The sequence below is a fragment of the Lytechinus variegatus genome, chromosome 8 (assembly GCF_018143015.1).
Source record: "Lytechinus variegatus isolate NC3 chromosome 8, Lvar_3.0, whole genome shotgun sequence".
Classification (NCBI taxonomy): Eukaryota; Metazoa; Echinodermata; class Echinoidea; order Temnopleuroida; family Toxopneustidae; genus Lytechinus; species Lytechinus variegatus.
The window spans coordinates 36,914,700-36,939,202 of record NC_054747.1 but is presented as its reverse complement, the minus strand read 5'-3'; the positions used below and the strand labels follow the sequence as shown (position 1 = coordinate 36,939,202).

Here is a 24,503-nt window from a genome sequence, read left to right as displayed (position 1 = left end):
CGCAATACATGTGAGTGTTTAAAATCTAGATCATGCATTCCTTTGAAAGAGAGTCAGCATCATGTTAAAATGAAGCTAGATGGGACTTATAGTACAGTGCCGGCTGCACAGAAGGGTTGTTAGCCTATCACATCGCCTGGTATATATTTGGTTCCCAAGACCCTGAGTTTTACCCTGGTGGTCAGATCCTTACAATGTAGATGTCCATTTCAGGGTTTTGTGAGGCACACCCCCATCAAAATAATTTCACTGCCCCCCCCCCAGGTTTTGATCCTCTGGGCCAAATTATATACGTACGGTAGCAGACTCTATGCTCTAAACAGCCCTACAGGGTCTATACATAATTTACTAAACTCAGTGTAAAATCTTATGTGATGATCAATGTACATGTATAAATTAGGCCCTCTTGTGTAAAAATGAAGTGAGTGAATTGACTGTGCTAGCCTCGATAGGCCCTTCCTCGCCAAAATTTAGATCTACATATATATTTTGTTCTTGTTTGTTGATGTCAGGTATAACACCTGTTCAGTGATAAATTTAATTTATTGTCTTGATAATGATAGAATTGACAATTTTTGACACTTTTTATGATTATTTTGATGTGTACATTGCATTATGCACATTCTGTTTGCTCTATTTTCTAGAACTACTAGACCTAGGTACATACATGTACAGGTAATGGTCAGAGCTGCTGCAAGCATAGCCTATAATCTAGACCTAGGCTGCAGTTATAAGCCAGTTCGTAGTTCCTTTCTGCGCATGATCAAAATATTCTGCGCATGATCAGAGGAATGTCATTTGTACGAAAGTGAAATGGTGGTTTAAAATCTAATGAGATAAGCACCAACTTTGATCTCTTGCTTATTCATATATTCAAGATTTTGAATTGTCGTTTTCATTTACATCCACGAAAAAACAACAATGCTTCCACGAACGACTGGTATTTCACAGTTTGTCAAGTACATTGTACAACATGCTATGATATGCATTCAAAGTAGGAAATAAAAATGCAACAAATACCTTTATAAAGTGTTCATTGGTGTGCACCTAGTCTATTCAATTTCTTCATCCTGATATGTAAGGCAAGCTTACGTAATATCTTGCTTTGAAATCTGCCTATCATAATGAAAGAAATGAAAGGTCATTTGACCAAAATTGTCCATGAAGTAACTACGAACTGGTCTATTGTCTTTGAACGCAAGCGATACGTCTGATCTGGCAAAGACTACGCATTGTGGCTGCATTACACCCCTGTCTGCCCAACTAATATTCATATGTACGGTATTCATCTCGTCATTTGACGTGTTGTGGTACTACATGTGCAATGTATGTTGTGGTATTATGCCCCCGCCACCAACCCCCTCCCCCCGCTGCCTACAGCCATGCAACAAGAAAAAGACAAATTCTTAGTATCATATTGAATGTGTTCATAATACAAGGTAGAGTCATTGATTTTTTTCTGTCACTCAAAGCAATATGATAATTTGCCAGTGAAGGTTCTCTGTAAATAGCGAAAACAAACAAATTGTCTTTAAAAAGTAAAATTAGAAACTTAGATTTAATGTGTATCAGAGTACAGTCCTTCGTTGTAACTTTCAACATTTTGTAGAATTAAGATGAGATACAAAAGTTTCTTTGACACCTACGTTCTAATCCTGGTGAATGTGCGCAGCCAAATTGTTCTGTTTGCAACCAATGAAGATACAGTACCAGAGCTGCCAAGTAGTACTGATTTTCAGTATTTAGTACTGAAAAGTGAGAAAAATACTGATAGTTTAATGTAAAATACTGATTTCTAAAGTTTCAGCTTTATGTGTTGTCCTATAGTACAGTGTATTTTTCTTTTAAATACAGATTTCCTCACCGAAATACTGATTTTCAACTTTAAAATACTGAAATGTTCTTTTTCAGGTTGGCAGCTCTGCAGTAAATACAGAATGCATCAACACTTTGCAGCGTAATTGCGACCAAACAGACAGGAAGAATATGGCTGCGAACACCTACTGGGGTCATAATGGTTCAGGGCAATAAATCAAGCAAGAATAATAATAATAGTATCATGTGAAGAAAAATTTATCTTGATATTAAAAAGGAAATGTCGGCCCATCAAGCTTGGATCTATGACGTTATTGAATTTCTTATGTACATGTATTTCTTTAAAATTGCACTGGTACAGTCTTTAATACTTGTAGTACTTTTAAAGGTTATAAAAGATTGCACTATTGTGTTCATTCCATGCTTGGGTGAATCCTGAACTTCAAACCTTGTTTTCTCCTAAAAAATAGCTCTCTGGTGAATGTCTTTCACAGTACATGCACATTCAATTATCAAGAACTTGTGTTGGTTATTGTTATTCATTTTTGACAAATTATATGTGATTGTAACAGGCATACATGTAGGGTGTGCTCTTACAAACTGAAAAAAAACCCAAAAAAACATTTCACATGACTTATTGTTGGGTTTTGAGGCAGCAAGACGATGCATGTACTGTCTGGTGCTATTGTGTTCTTACTTATTCCGAAATAGGATTTTATTCATTATCCTCATTTATGAAAAAAATTGAACCCCAACATACATGTAGGTAAAGACATCAAATGAATGTGAAAGTTCCACAAAATGGTAAATTTATGCAAAAATGTGTAATTTTCTACTACATGTATTTTCCACTATCCATATGGTCTAATTGCCAATTCGTCCACTCACCATTTCGTCTCATAACCAATTGGTCTACTAGCCATTTTTTTATAGTCCATATACCATTTGGTCTAATTAGTATCATTTGGTCTAATTGGAATCAGTGTTTATTGTGCAAAATGAATGAAAATGAAATGGATATTAGACCAACTGGTTATGAGAAGGATTGGTCACAGACGGAATGGTGATTAGACAAAATGATGATTGGACCAAATGGTTTTTGGACCAAATGAATGATGATGGACGGAATGGCATTAGACTAAATGAAAGTAGACCATGTGGTGAGTGGACGAGTTGGCATTAGACGAATTGGCAATTTTCCCTTTGAATACATGACAGTGTTCTAGTCTGAAGCTGTGTACTTTCACTCTTATAGTATCTAAACCAGTACCACTTGAAATCAACATAAAGCTGTTTGTTTAATAATTAACATCAAATTGCTGATGATAATTAAATCACCACAAGGGAATTAAAAGTCACAGTTTTGAATACATTGTGTTTGACTGAGTGCTCTATTCAGTACACATGCTTGTATTCCTTTCGCTTTCATTCTATCTAACCAATTCATCTATACCAGTATGCATCACGTCAAGTACAGTAATTTAAAGCTACATGTAGTAGTTTATTTAGTGTTTGGTTTTAATTTACTAGAAATAAACTCACCAAAGGGTAAAGTCAATACAGATTTGATCAGATTTTGATAGCATTCTATTCAGTAATTGTTCAGTCCTTCTTTCACTCGCACTCTAAAAGCATTTAAAACCAGTATATATGTAATAATGATAATAATAATAATAATAATATTTACCCACGTACATGTAAGCCACTTCAGTTCTGAAAACTGTTCTACCAGCGGGCCCTGTTATTATTATTACCCTGGATTTAGCTGAGCTTCCTAGGCGCTCAAGCATTCAAGGAATTTCTTCCTAACTGGGTACCCATTCACCTCACCTGGGTTGAGTGCAGCACAGTGCGGATGAGTTTCTTGCTGAAGGAAATTACGCCATGGCTGGGATTCGAACCCACGACCCTCTTAGTCCAGGATAGAAGAGGTGTTGCCTTTTTTTTTTACAATATTTTTTAATGGTTTCTTGTCAATTCGAGGGTGCTGATTACGAATCTGAATGATGCCACTCGTGTAACCTTGAGCATTTTCCGCAAATTGGCAAAATCCAATATGGCTGCCAAAATATGCAAATTACCCATAAAAATCCTAAAATTGTCCACACATTTGCTACGAAATGCATGAAATTGTGTGGCAGGAGTGAGATACTCTCTGAAAAATTAATTTTTGACAAAATATTTATTTTCCTCATATTCAAAATGGCCGCCAAAGTCCATTGTATACTCTATTAAGTACGATATAAAGAGGGAAAACTTACCTAGCTTTTGCAAAAGTGAGCACTAAACTGCAAAAAATCGCGATGTATGAACGAAGTGATATATGCAAATCATTATTACTAACGAGATATATCATTCATTATATCATAAATGGGAAGATTTCTGTATTTTGATATCTAAAATGGCCGCCACTGGCCCAAACAGTATTGCGTACAATCGCAATGGGGGCCAAAAAATTCACAAGAGTGATCACTAAAATGCATATTATTAAGATTACACGAGTGGAATACTGACTAAAAACATAACTGTTAACGAAATATATCATCAATATGCCATGTATTGTGATGAATGTTGTATTTTGATTTTCAAAATGGCTGCCAAAGGCCCTAAAAGTATTATGCACACAACGAGAAAGAGGGGCAAAGAAATCACAAGAGTGATCACTAAAATGCATGTGATAATCTAAATGGATACTGTTTAAAAACATATTTTCTAACGAAATATATCATTCAGGTTTAAAGTTTGTGTTAAATACTGTAGTTTTACTTTCAAACTGGCCGCCATAGACATTAACAGTATTATGCACAATGCAAAGTGGGAAACCAATATGAGCACCATAAATGCAAGCATTAGTGATCTATGAGTAGAATATTGTCCGAAAGCATAATTTATATTAAGAGATATCATTTATTCTGCCAGTGATGAATACTGTTTTTGGAAAGTCAAAGTGGCCAATACAGGCCCTTATGATATTATGCACAATGTGAATGGGAACAAATTATTTCAACAGAATTTGGCTTTGCTTGGCCAAATGGTGATGTATGAGTAAAATATCGTCTGAAAACACGATTTATATCTCTTATGTAATTTAGGTGATAAATACTGTATTTCAACATTCAAAATGGCTGCCATATGCCCTTTTTGTGAACATTATTTGTCTACATTGTATATTATACGATAAGGGCCTATGGTGGCCATTTTCAATTTAAAAGTGCAGCACTAAATACACAACATTATGATATATCTTGTTAGAAACCATGGTTTTAGACAACATTTCACCCTTGCATCAGAATTCACAATTTTAGGCAATATTTAGAGTCAAACAAAGCCATATTATGTCAAAATTATATGTCCAATGTTACAATGTACATAATACTTTTAGGACCTATGGCAGCCATTTTGGATGTCAAAGTATAGCATTTATTACCTCCACAACAAATACATGTATGTGATGTATTTAGTTAGAAATCATGTTTAAGACAATATTTCTATATTTCTATATCACAGTCATAAGCATTTTATGAATCTCACTCTTGTGAAAATTAGTTTCTCCATTCGCATTGTACATAATAAATATAGGGATTATGGCGGCCATTTTGAATGTCAAAATACAGCATTTATCACATAAATGGCATATTAACAAATAACAATGATGTTTTTAGTCAGTATTCCACTATTTTATCTTAATTATATGCATTTTAGTGCTCACTCTTGTCACTCTTTTTTTGCCCTTGTACATAATACTCTTTACGCCACTGGCAGCCATTTTGAATGTTGAAATACAGTATTTATCACCTAAATTACATAAGATATGATATATTTTGTTATAAATCATGTTTTCAGACGATATTTTACTCATACATCACCATCTGGCCGGCTCGGTGTAAAAATGGCAGAGGTAATAATGGCAGAGATAAAAATGGCAGAGATAATAATGGCAGAGGTAAAATTGGCAGAGGTAATAATGGCAGAGGTAAAAATGGCAGAGGTAAAAGTGGCAGAGGTAAAAATGGCAGAGGTATTAAAAACGACAGAGGTCATAATGGGAGAGGTAAAAATGACAGCTCTAGGTAAAATATGGCCAGCCTCAAACCCCGATGCAATGAATTGTCTAAAAGCCCCCGCATGTACATAGATTAAATTAGAAGTGCATGTCACGTTTAGGCATTTCACCATATCATTATGTCTTTATCGGCCCAACAATGCTATTTACGAATTCGTTGGAAGTGTACCGTGAAGGCTTTTTAAAAAGAAATCAAACGACAAATATTTTTTCATTCAATTCATCAGGAGCAAAATGAAACTGCACTATTCTCATTCATCATTGTATAACATTACTTTTTGTCTAGCTGTTTTTTTTTTATGTCTAAAGTTTTGCCAGGTTTACCGTTACAAAAAGGAGGAAGAGTAGACATACGAGAGGTGGAGAGACAGAGAGGGTTAGGGGTGGGAAAAGAACATAGCGGGAAAAGCTTAGACCTTGAAATTGTCACGAATGATTGTGGTTGAATATTATGTCCTTATTTGTAATGTCGTCTGTACTATTCTTTTTAAATATTTGAATGACAATAAGCATGCGTTCCCAGGCTTGGCACTGAATATGTAACTGATTATGAAAATCAATAATAATCTTGACTGGTAAACCAATTTGGGGTCGATCGAGGGGGACCGTCTGGTTCAGATTCTTTGCATAAAAGAAGACCCTGAACCTTCTTTACCATTGCATCCAATATGATATAGACGGCTTGATGGTCATAACTCTTGGAAGCGGAAGTGCTGTTGGGTATTTTGTACACCATAAGCAGCACCCTCTTGGTATAATTATCTTGGTATGCTAAAAAAACATTGTTTATTATCTGATTGTTATTATTTTTGTTGTAATTCATTTTGTGAGTCAAAAGAACTTCACTTAGTTGAAATGATTTTTAAAGTCATTTTCCCCCTTAAGTGCACATGCTCGTAATCCTTCTCTCACTTTCATTCTAACTCAAGCATGTACAGTACACCAATATACATCACTTGAAGTCATTTAAAGCTAGTAGTTCGTCAATTTACTCTTAATTAAACTGACCACAGGTCAAAGTCAATACAGATTTGATCAGGTTTTGAAAGCGTTATCGTTCTATTCAGTAAAATTTGTTCAATCGGATCAATCCTTCTTTAACTCTCATTCTCAAAGCATCTACCAGTATGCAAATTGAAATCCACATAATTTTCTTTTTAATCATAATGTGTATTATATTCAGTTTATTGATGATTTCTAATTAAAACTAACCACAAGAGAAAGATTTGGATACATTGTGTTCTAAGTGTTCTATTCAGTACACATACTTGTACTAATCCTTCTTTCACTTTCTGTCTAACCGAATCATACAGTATAACACTATACAACACTTGAAGTCTTTTGAAGCCAGTCGATCGTTCATCTAATGTATATCTTATTAACATCTCAGGGCGATGGGCAGTGAAGTGTGCATTGATTGTCAGTCAAGCATGTAGGCTGTAATTTACTCTTAATTGAGACAAAGCCAGATTTCCTTCATTACTATACCCCGTTCACACCAGAGGAAAGTTGAAGGCTTGCTTGCTTTAATATTTGAATGTATGTTTTAATTGCCCTGGGGCTTTTCGTATTACATCCTGAATAAAAGTGTGCACATACATGTAACATGGTAAAGTAGCACTTTACACCATTAAACATTACGTGGACAGATGTAAAATGCAAAAATTATGTTGGAAACTTTAAGTTTCAATAAAACCACTCCACTCTCAAACAATAGCATTTCTGAAGAAAAAAAATTGTTCAATATTGACCTGGTTACGATCGCATTTTAGTAATTGAAATCATATCTTTAAAGCACAGGGATGATGTTGAATGAGTGATTACAAGTTTGCATGGATTTATTTTCTAGTGTAAATGGCCCCTCCTCAGAAATGATCATAATTCATATTTCATTTATTTATAAACAGGAAATACAAACATATGTATCATGCTACACCATATGGAAACATTTTGAATCCGCCACCATAAGACAGTGAACTGATTATTTTTTTTGTGTGAATATTGTAGAGAATCCAGAATCAGGCGCATGCTTCAGATTTGAGAGGTTATGTTTTCCCTCGAAAGTACAGTATGTTTTGTTTTATACACTAACAAATTTTTAGATTTTTTATGTATGTTTTGTTTTATACACTAGTTAACAAATTTTTAGATTTTTTTTGTATGTTTGTTTTATTCACTAACAAATTTTTAGATTTTTTATATATGTTTTGTTTTATACATGTAGATGATAAATTTCTCTTGCATCATCTTGAATAGATGTTATCCGCCAGGATGTGCTTGAATTTTGATTCTCTGTGCAGTATAAACACGAAGCATGACGTTGGTTTGGCGAAGCAACTTTATCGAGACTTAACCATGCTGACGTTGGATTGACTATCATGCATTATAAACAGAATGTCTTGATTGTCTATCTTCTTACCACCTACTTCTCCTTGCTGCATAATTTATAAGGAAGGTTCATTTAAAGAGGCCTGATTGATCAGTGTTCTGTCCGATGCAAATGCAGCGAATGAATATTTCAGCTAGCTAGCCTTCTTCACTGAGTGAAGTTGTTTTTAACAAAGCTATTGATTTTGCTATTTAAAGGTCTTAAAGTGATTGGTTAACATTGGTTTGACTTTTTAAAAATCTGAGCTAGAAGGCCACACTTGTCACCTGTGTCTGTGATATGTTACAAAAATGAAGCCCAGAAAAAAATTGTGTTCGAAAATAATTATTAAGTGCTTAAAAAATCGAAATATAAAGTGACCGGAAACACCATCTTAATTTCATCCCATACACTTATGTGTACTATTTAGGCGTCTATAAGATGCCTATTTACAAAATCTGTGTTTGCCTTGTAGTTATAGCTTTGCATTCTCAATAATGGTTGTTTTCAGGGTTTAATAGTTCTAATACATGCACTTTTACACATGTTTCATCTTGGTTTGAGAATTTTTTAAATCGTCTGCTCACAAAGTAAAACAATACCTTTAAACATTTCGACACATTTAAAAAAAAATCATGCAATGCACTTGATGTAGACCGACATATTACACCACAGTCACACAGAAGAAATCATTTTTATTTTTTATTATACAACTCCCAAGAATGTTCTGTAATCTGATTGGTCCAAATCGAATCACATGATATTCAGCGAATTGCACTATTGCATCCAAAATGCACTATCCTGCACTCTGACGTCATCCCAAAAGTACTATCCTGCACTCTGACGTCAGGGTGCAGGATAGTGCGATGTCTGGAATTATCTAGAATTTAGATAAAATATAGCATTGGGGCAACTCAGTAACATGGGGGGGTTGTATAAAACAAACAATGCACGCATTCTTGTGCATAGAAGACCTAAATAATGAACTCTGTGCTCGACTCGCCAAATGGATATACTGCACTCGGTCCTGCGGACCTCGGTGCGGTATATCCATTGGCTCTTCTCGCACATCGTTCATTATTAGGCCCTGCATGCACGCGCTTACGTGCATTATTTGTATACTATCCGTATTTCATTTATTCATGAAATTGACTGAAAATTAACAATACAATATAGTTGCCGATTTGAGGATCACTTACATGTAGATTGATTTTGACTTTTCTATGAAAGCTGTACCTTTATGTACATTGACTTGTATTCTATTTTTTTCATATTGTAATTCAAGTTTCAATTTATTTTCCTTTTCAAATAATGACAGTAAACATAATACGATACCTGAATATACATTTGGATAGATTTAATTACGTATTACAAATTATAACTAACATGATAATGAAATTGAAAAGAAGGGACTTACATGTACATGTATTTAAAAGCAGAGCTTTTTTTCTGCACCTATGACTGTTTGTAACAGAAATTTGGCGCAATATAAATGTTGTGGATCATCATCGTCTTTATGAGGGAAGCTATTCTGGACATTAATTGTAGTATTGGTATACATACATGTACATGATTAAAAGAAGTGTAGAGTAAATGTGATCATATGATAAGATTGTGATAATATGATAAGATAAACTAATTAGCATTTTGATAACACATGAAAAAAGAACTGTTCCTTCACAAATAAAATCAAATCTTGGATCGGCTAACACTAACACCAGGTGACGTAAATGGGTACCTGGCAGGAATTTATTCCTTGAAACGCAGCGCGCGTAACAGCTGCACTGCTAAAGCCAGGGTAATTATGCTGCATATACTGTAGAGCGCTTAGAGACTTCTGACAAAGTAAGTGTTAAGCGCTATATAAGCAAGTATAATTATTAAAATAAAATAGCCAAGCATTATATCTTTTCCAATTGTCTGTTGTATCTCATCAGGATGAAGCGATCCGTTTCCACTTCACGAGCGATGATGCGGTTCCAGAATTTCCTGTCCTCCTGGTGGTTAAACAAATGAGGAGTGTTCTGTCTTGGACTGTGCCTTATGTGTCTACTGATGGGTAAGATAAATGTTCCAATAGTCTTAAGCTTCACAGGCATTACACAAAGTGCAGGGTTACTCTTAACTCCTTGCACACTGAATTAATTTTTGGGGGATAATAATGACTTTGGGAGAATAATTGTTTCCAAGTTATTTTCTTTAATTTAAAATATCCATTTTGCACTATTGATGCTATCCAAGAACTACTGTATTGCCTTTTATTAGCTTATTTGAAAGTACATGTAGGGGAGAAAACTGATTATTTCGATTGTTGATTTTAATTGTACAAATGTGCAAAATTGCAACATCATTGCACAAAGGGTTAATAGCCAAAATTAAACGGAAATATAGTTATTTACAAGCAAAGTTCTTCTTTCCAAAGTACATCAATTTGGAATATCTTACCTGATGTTTGAGAATAAATGCTGCCAGATTCTTGTATTTTTTCTTTCATCTTTTCAATGAAATGGCCTTCTATGCTGTTTTATGTGTTTTTTTTCTCATTTGTTTGAAAATGTCTTTGCATTACCTTCTATTTCACTCTTACATGTACCGGTTTGTGTTCTGAGATTTCTACCAACTATAGATATTTATGTGGTGCTACAATACACTGTTCTATTTCAAATATGCGTATAGTGTAAGTCTAAAAATCAAACTAATGGGTCGTTACAAGAAAGTTACATGGCGAATGAAAGCAGATAAAACTTAAAAAAAAAATAATGATGCATTACACTTGCACTTGATTTATGTTTGATTTGTAGTTAAATCTTCTTGCAACATCCCCAGTGGATAGCTAACATAGTTTACTATCAGTTTAAAGCACATACATGTATGATGTCTTCATTTCCCTGCCCGCAGCCAAAAGTATCGTTCCGTCAGCAAGACGCTGTGTCCTGATGCTTCTAACCGGAATACTAGCATGGAGGAAACTATCATCGTAGTTGTCAGCACATCATCGGCCAATAACGTATCATTCACCCTCCTTGGGAACTTTGTCGCTGATTTCAATCTGCAGTAAGTTTGATTTCAAATTGGCAACGTTTTCTGTTTCCTTATTCATCCTGGTAAAGTGCATGTTTTCTGAAATACCAGAAACAGAATAATATCGTGGAATACATGAAGAGCACAAGAATTTCATATGAAAAAAATATTTTTCAAGCAAAAAATAAGGAAAATTATATGGGCAGTTAAAATCATGAAATGAAAATCCACCTCTATTAAAAACAAAATTGTACTTCAGTGAATATCTTTGTATCAAACCTGTTTAAGTGTTGTGTAGATGTATGCCTATTTGCATTCCTTATGTACAGTGCATATACATGTATGGAAATCGTGGAGCATTGTGGTCCAGTGGATTAGTCTCCGGACTTTGAAACAGAGGTCCTGGGTTCAAATCCCAGCCATGGCGTAGTTTCCTTCAGCAAGAAATTTATCCACATTGTGCTGCACTGAACCCAGGTGAGGTGAATGGGTACCTGGTAGGAATTTATTCCTTGAAATGCCCCAGCGCTGTAAAAGGCTGCGGGGCTAAAGCCAGGGTAATAATATCCAAGTCCTTTGGAAGCGCATAGAGACATTATTTATAATGTGTTATGCGCTATACAAGAACTGTCTATTATTATTATTTATTTGCGTTATCATAATTTTGTTTAGTGCATCATGCCAACAAGAGAAAAGAATTAAACAGTTTTAACACCAAAAGAGCAGTGTCTGTAGAGATGTATTTTAGAAATTTTAAAACAGTGGATTTCAATTTCAATATCTCTGAAAAACATTAGTTTGTGAGCCAAGTCTGCAATAACATGGATATCAAGTTTGTAGTTTCATTCTTTTTATTTCTCTCTCTCTCTCATATTTTTCAGTTTCTAGTCCTTAGTGTTTGTGATTTATTTTGCATTTAAAAAAAAAATTGTATTGAGAAGAGAATTAGTGCTTTTTTGTTTGTCTACTCTGAGTTCTTGTGTCTTTCTAACTCACCAACAAAGATGTTATTTTAACATAGACTTTAAACAAATTAAATGTTATTATCTTTCTGAATATGTTCACATTCATGTTATCTAATTATGAAAGAAGACATTCAGTACTATCATTATATATACCCGGTAGAGAGGTACATTTTAGTATTTCCTGTTTTATGGTTATCAAATTTAACATATTTCCTTGTTTCATTTTCAGATCCAATAGAAGCATTACATTCTCAAGCAATCCCTCTGCGCCCCAGGTAAAATGAATAATATTATCATCCGCCATATTTTTTGAAAAATTTCTTTTACATTTGTACTATTTTCTTATTGCTTATATTGTTATTTAAATTCTATTATTTTTTTTGTTGTATCGTATTTTCCTTGTGCATTTGTTTGTATATTTTTAAATGATGTCAAATAAATTAATGGAATTGAATTTTGAAAACTTTGCATTTAATTTACCCAATACATCATGATAATTTGGTGATAATATCAATAGTATCAATCAATGCTGATCACTTTTTTAGCTGGTCTCTGAAATTTTTGATCGAAGGCTTCAAAAAATAATTCATTAAGGTAATTTACATTTACAGGTATTAAAATAAAAATGCTCATTGGCACCACAGTCCTGTGATGCTATGAGCAAAAAGCCACTTTTACTTTGAATGAATTGGATTGTATTGAATCTGAATGTTAGTTTGTTTGATATTGATTATTAAAACAAGCATAATGAATGAATAATGTCATCACTCTCATTCAATTTGCTTAAAATCAGTGTCCCTCTTTCGCAAGATTATTAATTAGTATCTATTTGTCTTTAATTAGTTTGAAAGACATTGAGATTTGATATACAGCCAGTAAAGATTAACATCATTCATAGCGAGGTCTTTTGTTCCCCTTGATAGAGAAGTATACAATCTCAAAAGCTAGACTGAAACAAATTACACATTTTAAAAAGAATGAACCAAAATTATTTAGAAGAAAGATCAACATTTAAAAAAGAAAGAGTCTTATCAATAGAAGAATAATTATTAGGACTTGATAATGTCATTGTATACTTTATCAGGGGGGAAATCATTCTGAGTTATTCGTGTATTTCCATTCATGATCTTATTGGATTTGCGAGCAGTAATTCATTTTTATCTTGATTTCATATTTTTCCTTTCAACCTAGCATTAAGACCACCCAGATTCTGTGAAAGTATTGAATTAGCCAAGCAAGAAAGCTTTGTGATGATAAATGTAATTTATTGAATTTATTTTTTGGAAAAGAGGAGGAGGGGGTAACCTTCAATTCTCCTATTTTCCACTTTCCTTTTAATGTTTTCAAAATATCCAAATCTATTTTTTTATTATCTTTTGTATAGTATTATCAATATGAATTTCCAGAGGGAGTAGACATGGTGCTGGTGAAAGCCCAGTCAGAGAATTCAACATGTGCCTACCTTTCAGTGCAGAATGCACAGGTGAGTAGACTTATTCTGCTTCCTCCATTCAATAGGTAGAAATTGAATGTGTCAAAGAAATTAAAGACTTCAAGAATAATGTTATTGTAATACTTTTTTCTTTTTGTTATTTTCATATTAAATGAATGATAAGTAAAATGTATCTTTCTTTTGAATGATAAAACAAATGAAATCACATCAGATATTAACCCTATCTAGGCCGGGGTATTTTGGGAGTTCATATGGCCGGGGGGGGGCCTCCCAGGCCCCCCCTTAAGATCTCGGCCGTCGACCGCGCGATCGCGCCGAAAATCGGCACGCGGGTTGCCTGGGACATAATCTACAAGATTGTATAGTAAGATTTTTCATGCGAATTGCTATTAAGTGATTATGCTAATTTATGCGTAATTAGTATGCAAAATCATTCTTTTTCCTCTAACTCCCTAAATAAAGCTCCAAATGTACTAATTTTTGGTATAGAAACTCTTTGTGGTGTTCTTAGCAAGTGTACATGAAAAAAATTGCGATATCAAATCATTTTCTTATGTATTATATTGTTTTTTGCAATTTCTAATGTATTTCTTTGTTCTTTTGACCTTTTGTTTTTCATTGTTTTTTCAATGAAATTTGTTGGGGACTCTTCTGTGATCATAAAAAGCATAAAATAAATACATTTAGACCAGCAAAACTAAAAATAATCATGCATTTATGAATTTTGGTTGAAAACACAATTTGCATTGACTTTGTACACGAAATCACGTTTTTGAGCAATTTTTGGTCTGACATGCACTTACATAATGTTGCGTAATTTCAAAACCACGTACCCGGGTGACGCAAAATTGGTCTCAAAAGTTGCGCAAGACTTGAAAGTAAAAAGTCAGCGAGCGGCGCGGTCAAAAAAATTTGCGCGTTGAAAATATCGCGCGATTCGTTGAGGGGGGGGGCCTCCGAGGCCCCCCCCCGGCCTAGATAGGGTTAAATCATACGAAATACTAAAGAAAAAAAATTATATGTAATTGGACCATATCCAAACCCATTTATTGCATGTGTGATGTACCTGTGTCATGATTAATATATATCAATGGTGGCATTGCTGTAAAGCTTCAAGATTGGTTGTAAAAGAGAGAAAAATATAACAATATTAAGAAATGCTCATTATGTAACATACAGGTTTATCTTCACTTGAATACTTTGTGCTAGAAATACCAAACAAAATAATTTTTGCCATGAAATAACTGCTTCCATTTCACCCATTCTTTTTCATTCTCTTGTCTATTTTTTCTGTTCTCTGTTAAATCAATACTTTCACAAAGTTAGAGATTGCATGATATTTTCCTTTTCACCTCAGTGTCCGATCTTTGATGATGTTTCCACTGTGAGGTACAATGAAGGAATCTTTCAGACGATGACAAAACAGGCCGCAATCACAGTCACAGTAAGTCAAGAGAGGGAAAAACAAATCATCAAAAATTCACAATGTCTTTCAACTTTAATATCAGTTGAAATCACTCATGAATGTTCCTTGATTTGATGTGCAATAGAGCATTGGTCCTCTAGTATACATACAGTTGCAAAGTTGCCATGAAAATATATTTAATGAAATGGGCAATGATTTCCAAATTTTCATCCATTGTTGACATAAATTAATGACTAATTTGAAAACAATGATTATATTTCAGTTATCTTGTTTATTAAATGGTATTCTGTTTGTTGTCATCTACATCAGTTCTCGTGTTTTTAAAATGTTCTCTTTATTGTAGTGTACTAGTTATCTCGTTCAAAATGTTATTCTCTTGATTATAATCTATATAGTTCCTTTGTTTATAAAATGTTATTCATGTAGTTATCTTGTTTACAAAATTTTATTATCTTTTTATTCATATTTTTCATCTTGACAGAGAGACATGTATAAATCAGGATTCTTTTACGTTGTAGTGGTTGTCCATCCGAATGACAATATGTGTGACAATAACTACCGGACACTGACTCCTCTTGAAGGTGAGAAATCTGAATTCTTTATGTAAGATTCAAATTGGCAATACATGTATGTCACATCAACATATATGTTAGTTTGAAGGAGGTGGAGCTGAAAGAAAATGTTGTGATTTGGTTTATGTCATTTAAACATAAACATAACATTAATAACTTTGTATAGCGCAGCTTTTATATGGATCTATTCAGCTGCGCTTGTTCATAGCTCTTTTTACTTATGTCTACACAGCATATTTTCTTAACTAAAGAGATATGTTTTTAATTTTGATTTGAATAGAGCCAAGGATGGAGAGCTTCTTATATCAATTGGCAGGCTATTCCATAGTTTGGGAGCAGCAAGTGCAAATGCACGATCACCGAGTGTGACTTTTGTTTTGTGAAAAGGGATCTGAAACGATAATTCATCAGTGGAACTTCGCAGGCTTCGACTGTGTGATTGGATTTTACGTTTGAGTAATTCTGTAATGTAATGTGGGGCTTGACCGATAAATGAAGAAATTTGAATGAAATTAAAACAAACCATAGTGGAATTTATGAAAATCTATATTCCGTGTTTTCTAATTGATTTTTTAAGATGACACTATTGTCATTTAAGAGTTCTAGAAAAATCAAATCAAATAAGAGGAGAAGAGAAGGAAGAAGGGGAGGAGGAAGGGGGGTATAGAATTAAGTATCCCCTCTTATAAAGTTGTACAACTGAATAAAAATTCTCTTTTATACTCCTCCAGCTCAATATTCAGGTTCGTCTCCACGGACAAAGATTGTGACCCTGAGAGTGAAGCACACACTGGAAAGTGAGTATTTTATTGTCTGTGCAAACATATTTATCATTCTTTACATGTATAGCATAGATACCAAAATCCCTGCAATCTAATTGGGCAATCTACTCAGCGTTCTCGCCAGAAAAAATTCACCCATGTCGGGGACTTGTGCTGCCACTCCCGGGGGGTGGGTACCGCGCGGAAGCGACGGCCTTTTCATCAAATAGAGACGCCAAGGAAGCCCCATTGTGGCGTATTTTTAAGCCCACACAAATGCACATAAATGCTAGGCCTGGGAGTAAACATCGATTGATCGAATGGTTCGATTGGCATGCCGCCAATCACCAATCGATTAGCAAAATAATCAATGATTGTATTACATTCACAGTTACACACCAACATGAAAGCGCTCCGAATTTTTTAAAATCCCACCCAACCTTGCCCTCGATACACAAAATGAGTTCATTGTCTATGTGCACAAAACAATAAGAAAACACACAACCAAGCTCACTTGAGCTGATTGGACCTTCGGATAGCCAATGAAACTTTTGGGGAAACAAAGAAGAAGGCAGTGGTTCCCTTATCAGGAGAGGTCATGACTTCAGAAATAAATTGACCCCTCCCCCATCTGTGTGTGTGTGAGGGAGAGAGAAAGACAAGGGTGGGAGCCGGAGAATTCCTTTCATGTTTCAAAACAATAATGCAACCTTTTTTCTATCCCCCTCACACAATGAAAACTACATTCCAACATGCGCCCCGTCTTCACCGGTACTTTCTCGACTAGTCTCCAAAAATAGACCCAGTTATACATGTAGGTTCAAATGATAAAAAAATCGTAATTTTAAAAGGTATTTCAAATTAAATATTTTGCAAAATATTTTTTTGAAATACATGTGTAGAATCGTGGGCAGTGCCACAAGTGGGGGCGGGGACATGGTGTGGGCAAGGGATGAAATTGTTCAAGAAATGCTCCACCTGGGGTCAGTCTCAAAGAATAGTTCATGAATGAGTTGTTTACATCTTTGGGCTTTGGACTTTGGACTCTGATCTGGGCTGATTCATTCATATGCAGGGGTGTGGCACTTGGAGGGATGCATGCATAATACCAGAGTACCAGCATGGATTTAGGAAGGATTTTCATTGGAACAATAAACTGAAAGTTTTAATCTCATTTCATGTAGTTTCTTTTGATATAAATATCATGGAGAAGGGGAAAAAGGTCCTACTTTCATTTATTCTAAACATGTGACTTTGATGGAGATTTCACCATAAAGTAGGTCAACTATTGTGACTTAAAAGACCTGATTCCCGACGAACAATCGAATCATTCGATTATTTTTTCAGGAAATAATTGAATGGTAAAAATGACAATCGTCCCAGGCCTAACATCCATGCACCATAGCCGTCACGCACAATTCTCAAACTCCTTTGCTATTCGTTCATTGTGTGCAGAGAGGGCGGGATAAAATGACAAACACAGTACAACTCCTTTGCTATTCGTTCATTGTGTGTATAGAGGGCGGGATAAATGACAAACACAGTACAAGTACATGTTCCTTGTATATACAATGCATTTATTCCAAGTTCCACTCCCATCATATCAGCAAGCGCAGCTACCGGTAGGTCATGATCATGGAGCATAGCCGGTGTGATGTGCGGGGCAGAAGGGGGAATAGGCAACGGAACGACTGTACCGTGCCGTCATATGCCCGCAATAGCAGGGGCGCCTTGTCACTTTCCTAGCCGTATAGGCCTGTAAGTGGTCTTAAGTTGGTGGGACTTCGGCGCAACCCGATAAATGAAGTTGATATCACTAAGATGAGTTCATGGAGTGTATTATTTTTTTCTGAATATTTCCATTTAATTTTTCCACGCATGTCGCTGAAATTTTACGCATGGTTCCACTTGGTCTCCATTTCCGCACGCATGGTGTTTGCACCATGCGTATTATACACTGGCGAGAACGCTGAATCTACTAGGCCGGCGATCTATATTAACTGATTTTATGTTCACAACAGTGATACATATACTTAGTACTATACTAAATCGATGTTGTACTTAAAAACAGATGCACAAGATTCCAACATACTCCATAAATGCCACCGTGCTGTAAAAGGCTGTGGGGCTAAAGCCAGGGTAATAATTTACAAGTCCTTTGGAAGCACGTAGGGACGTTATGACATAATATGATATGCACTATGCAAGATTTGCGTTATTATTATTATTACTGTGGTACTGTAGAAGGGATGTTAATGATGTAGATGACCACAATTTCTCACATAGGGTCTCTATAAAACTTTTGGCTTGCCAGGCATCCGACAAATTTGCCATGGATCTTGTAATCACCAACACATGGTAACTTGATATTGTTCTTTGTCGTAACTGCAGCTCATGAATACTGGAAACCAATTGTGACCACTTTTGGGGTCATCCTGGCTATCTACTTTCTCTCTGGATTCATTATTGCTGGAAACATAATGAGGTAAGGAAAAAAAACCCTTTTCTATTCTGATGTCACAAACTATCTTGATCTCTGATGAATTTCATTTTGTCTGTTAAAATCATGATTCATCACATGAACTTGAAGGGCTCTCCAATAAAATAGCAAGAAATTCTCAGTAATGGGTATAAAGAAGTATATCTGTCTCCAAAAAAACTAAATCCATATTCTCAATGATTTTCTGAATCTCCCCTCATTAGCCGTTATTTATGAAGCAAAGTTATATTTCAGGTTGTGCAAATGTATATAAAAAATAGTTTATTATTTTTTTTCTATTTTCAGGCAAAAGAAAGCTGATATGATGGCAGGGACCGCTTCAGAAAGAGGTAAAGATACAATGCAGTTCTGGTTGTTGATTTAAATCCAGAGCTTTGATACACTTGTCACTGTGAAACACTGTTTATAATATGCTTACACCACTGGCTGACCCAAGGGGAGGGGGGGGGGGGGTGCACAGCCTTCATGTACCCCCCCTTTGAAAATGATGACCTTTTTTTGCTTGTCAAATTTTTCCCGGGGGAAAAATGTGCCCCCCCTTTAAAAAATCCTGGATCCACCCCCGGCTTACACTTATAGAATCATTGGTAATTCCAAATTGTACACAGATGCGTATGGGAGTACTCCCCAAATTCTCAGTCCAGCGGTTTCAGTCTGCCCGTGATATTTGAATGTAAGGGCATTTGGAGAACAATCCTGTACAGTTGATTATTTTTCATTCCTCCCCCCCCCCCCTATGTTTTATAACAAAATTATTTTAAAGCTCACAATATTGCTACATATATTTCAATTTTTCCCATGACCCTTGTTTATCTTTACACTTTGTTTTGTCAATTTTCCCCATACATTACTTGTACATGTATTTCTGTCATACGTATCTTCATTGTGTTCCGTCAATTACTGGTTTCCAGTTGATAGACCTAAATTTCAAATGTTTTGGTAAAGCTATTTAATAAACTTGGTTGGACATTTGCCTTCTTAGGAAAAATTAAGGGGGAAAAAAAGCACAGGAAAAATGTAATAGTGTGTGAATTGTATCAAAACATTTATGTTTGTTGACCACCCAAACAATTACTACAATGCAAGTTGATCAGTATATACAATTTCAGATTTTTAATTTCTGTGTTCTTTTCATCTTAACACACACCAAAAAAATCATGGAAAAAAGAGAATCACATTTATCTCGTCTTAACCGACAAAGTTCGGAAGAGCATGTTCTAGTATGCAGTCATGAATCTGACTTAACTCAAAATCCAAAACATATTTAATTTACAAAAATTACTTTAAATTTCTAAGAATATTTGTGTGCATGAGCTCTTGTGCACCTTGCTTGTCATTTATCTGAACAAACTTCTATCCAAAGCAATTTAATACTCAGATTTCTATTTGTTATATTCAAAATTTTCATAATAATTGCTTTACTTCTTCATAACTTCATATTTTCAAATAGACAGGGATAAAACTTGGAGACAAAATGCAATTTTAATATTTCAATCAGTGTTTCACCTTGTATCCAAATACATCATCTTGTTGTTCATGTACATGTATATGTATGTATGTATGTAGAGTAGCATGTTGAATCAATTGTAGGAATGTTTTTATAATAAACATGTATATTCATTGTCATCTGTTTATGCCCTGCCCCCTTTTCTATGATTGACATATCTTTGTTTATGCTGTTGCCTGGATACCATTCTACATTCCTCTGTGAAACGAACCATTTCATCAGTTGTTCTGCTCGGTACAGTATACATATTTTGTCATACACTGTATTAACATATTGCATGATGTGGATGAATGGCACGATGTACCTTTATTTTGAGTGAATTTTGCTTTGATGTGAAGTGGATTGGAATCATAGGTTAACAAAAATAAATGCCTTATAATAAAATCTTGATTATTTTAACCAAGCAAGTATAATTCAGAATATAGAATTGTTATTTTTCTTTATGTGTTGAAGTTAATAGAATACGGTACTCAAAACAGGCCTATTATTATTTGCAAGAGCTGTAGAACATTAGCCATTTCATAAAACTCCACAGGCATAATTGCATTACATGTACATGTATTTCACCATTACATGTACATGGTGCTAAACCAAAAAGGCTCTCTTTACCTGTTGCAAGAGTACTACTGTATGTACTTTATAATTTTAGCACTATGGTGTTTTGGCAGCACTTGTACTTGTAATGACAGTGGGTATTGTTGCAGCACGGGTGTCACTGTGGTATGATAGGAACACTTTGCATTTTGTTGTAGGTGACAAGCACCAGCACTTTAAAATTTAGATGAACACCATGGTGTAGCTCCCCATTGTACAGAAGCTGGGATTTTTGGGGTTGTTATTTCTAATTGTATATGATTTTAACACTAGGGGGGTGTTTCATACTGCATGCAATTGGGAATTGAAGTGCGGCTCTAATGGGGTGTTGCAAGAAACTTGCAAGTCTATTTTCTGTTCCTAAATCAATCACAAGTCTTGAAACTAATTGTGAATTTACTATTGATTCTTTATCTGCTTCTTGAAACTAGGAGTGTAATCTGATTTCCTACAGTTATAATTGATCTATCAGTTGTAAAATTGCAACAGCATATTTGCAATTGATTACAAATATTTTCTTGCAACACCCCCTTAATCATACTTCTTTGTGAAACCTCTTTCAGGATATCTTGTGAGCACCTAGCTTAATAACATTTTGGTATTGTGGAAACACTGGTGGTATACTGTACATAAATGTAGGCACAAGGTGTCAATAGAACACTTTGGTATATACATTGGAATCACTTGTGCCCTTTTTACACAGGATTTTCTTAACCCCGGACTATCGCTAACCCCGTACTATCCTTAACCCCGTACTATTTTTTTTCCTTTTCACACATGCCAAATTGTTATTGCTAACCCCGGATAAGGAATGCTTGCTTTTTACACACGAAACTCGCTAACCCCGGACTAGTGTTTTTTGTCGATCATTCGTAGTACAAGTGCTTCACTCTCAATTTCCTTAACCCCGTACTATTTAAGCTTAGCCCACTTTCGTTTTACACATGCGATCTTAACCTCGTACTATTGCTCTTAGCACCGCAATTGGTGGGATAACCCTGCTTTTTTGCAGGGCCAAATAATCCCGTACTATAGGTGGGGTTAGCCCACTTTGCAAAAACGCTGTGTAAAACGAAAGTGGGCTAAGCTTAACCCCGTACTATAGGTGGGGCTAAATTGCCATTTAGCCCCACCAATAGTACGGGGTTAAGGAAATTTTAGCCTGTCTAAAAAGGGTACAGGTTCATTAATTGAACTACAGTTTTATTATATGAACACTACGGAATGAATGAGAGCACTGTGTTGTGTAAAGTGGTCTATTGCAGTCGCTGAGGTATTGATGCATGTTGAAAATATACTCTGTTTTCGGTGAAGGTTTCTAACATTTTTTCCTGGTCTGGGGAGAATTCATGAAACAAATAGTGATTTTGACTACTGAAATACTTGCACCTGATTGGCCCAGAGCAAATTTTTTGGTGAAAATTACTGTCTTGTTTATGAAACACTCCTTTGATCTATACAGTATATTTCAATTTTCAGATTAACATGCCTTAAGGTGCTTCTTTGCTTATGTAATTTCTAAAACTATTAGTTTGCTTTAGTTTCAGCCATGTACATGTAATACTAACATTTTACCATAGTCCAGCTTCAATAGCTCATATTAACAGAATCAACAATTTCAAAATTGATTTCAGTAGTTTGTTGCTGTGCCTCCTGTAAGAGTTTTGCTTGTTATGTTGGTTCAGGATGATGCAGGTGTGGATCAAAGGCACCATTTTGAGGATGTTTATATGCTTGGTGGGAAATTGTTTGTTGGGATATTGCCTTGGTAGGAGTGGCCTTTTGGCTCTTGTTTCATTTTTGCACTGTGCATGTACATGTACACGCAAATTGTGTAGTTGCTGTAGTTGAAAACAGTCATCAAGTAACAAGAATCAAGTATTTTGAAAGTTTGCATATATGTAGTTTAAAGAATAACATTTTGTTTTCTCAAAAGGGAAGTGTACTTTCAGTAAACTGGCATTTACAAAATATTATATCATTCTGTTATTATTAAATTCTGCAGTTTCCAAAGTTTTTCAAGGGCCCATACAATTCCAGTTGGCAACAGGTTAAATACACTCTCATTGATGGTTACACTCCAATAGCCATGTGCAGCAAAGGTGCTCAATCAATACCCCTCCTGAAACAGAACACTATGAATTTAGCAAGAATCTTTTTGACTCGTTCCCACACATAGGTCGTTCGTGCACACTGCGCGATGCCTTCCAAAGGAAGGGCCCTTGTCGCATTCATGCACAAAGGCCGCTAGCGCGTTCTGTTCACTGCATGATAACGGCCGTTCCACGGGAAGGTGAGGTGCAGTACGCGCTAATGGCCTTTGTGAGGGAAGGAGATGTTTTGCTGTTACGTTTTAAGAATCTAAATGTATTTCTTATTTTGCATGCCACACACTGAACTACCGTATGATATGGTCTAATAATTATTTCCTAAGCTTATAATGAGATCAATAATGATGTCAAGCCTGCTTTCATCCCAAGAATATTCCAATGCACTAAATTTGCAGACTATATCATTCTCTCAGATCCAGAATCCAATGATCAAGACGGACAGAGGCCCTTCGCACAAGCGGATTCAGCAAGCAGTAACTACGGCACTGCAGGTCGGTATCATAACCTGTTGTGAAATTTGTAATTCTGTGATCCAGGGGTAATATTCTGACATTCCTGAATTTATCTTTTTGATTTCATTTACGGCATGCTCATTTAAGAAGCAATGTCTCGTGAGAAAGTCTGTCTGGAAAGATAGAATGGGGGCTTGGTCAGAGAATGACTTAAAAAATTGAGCAAGACATAACCTACATGTATTGTTATTATGATAATTTAAATTTTTAGCTCATCCGGCCCGAAGTGCCAAATGAGCTTATACCGTGGCGTCCGTCGTCCGTCCACAATTTCAAAATGCTACTTCTCCGCCATTTCAATTCTGTTTGCTTTATATGATAGCACTAGGTGGGGGATTCAAAACTTCTACACAGAATTTTGAAATTTATTAAATATGCTAATTTACGCGCATTTTTCAAAATTCACAAAAAGCTTCTTTTTTATTTGTTGACCGATTTTGAATTTTTTGCTTCCATCTGGTAGAGCTTCATGAGGTTCACCAAACTTCTACACAGAATTTTTGAAATTTAGACCAGAACAATTTTTATGCTAATTTATGTGAAATTAATTCATGCATATTTTTGAAAATTCGCATAAAAAGGCTTCTTCGTCTTTAATTGTTGGCCGATTTTGATTTTTTTTCTTCCATCTGGTAGAACTTCACCAAACTTCTACACAGAATTTAGAAATTTTTGGTGGAAAATAATTCATGCTACTTCATGCAAAATTTATTAAGAAATCACAGAAAATGCCTCTTCTTTATTTGTTGAAAGATTTTTAATTTTTTTCTTCCATCTGGTAGAACTTCATGAGGTTCACCAAACATCTACACAGAATTTTGAAATTTTCTGTAGA

General features: G+C 35.2%; 1 protein-coding gene across 1 annotated transcript in view; it reads left to right on the top strand.

The window, feature by feature from the left end:
• LOC121419690 (SID1 transmembrane family member 1-like) overlaps positions 1 to 24,503 on the top strand; it is a 43,059-nt gene that overhangs the window by 2,305 nt on the left and 16,251 nt on the right. Inside the window, exons 2-12 of the mRNA XM_041614150.1 lie at positions 10,184 to 10,305; positions 11,145 to 11,300; positions 12,462 to 12,507; positions 13,617 to 13,715; positions 15,043 to 15,129; positions 15,593 to 15,692; positions 16,415 to 16,480; positions 18,836 to 18,929; positions 19,230 to 19,273; positions 20,674 to 20,685; positions 23,570 to 23,647. Of these exons, the coding sequence (XP_041470084.1) occupies positions 10,184 to 10,305; positions 11,145 to 11,300; positions 12,462 to 12,507; positions 13,617 to 13,715; positions 15,043 to 15,129; positions 15,593 to 15,692; positions 16,415 to 16,480; positions 18,836 to 18,929; positions 19,230 to 19,273; positions 20,674 to 20,685; positions 23,570 to 23,647 (904 nt within the window). The remainder of the gene's footprint in view (positions 1 to 10,183; positions 10,306 to 11,144; positions 11,301 to 12,461; positions 12,508 to 13,616; positions 13,716 to 15,042; positions 15,130 to 15,592; positions 15,693 to 16,414; positions 16,481 to 18,835; positions 18,930 to 19,229; positions 19,274 to 20,673; positions 20,686 to 23,569; positions 23,648 to 24,503) is intronic.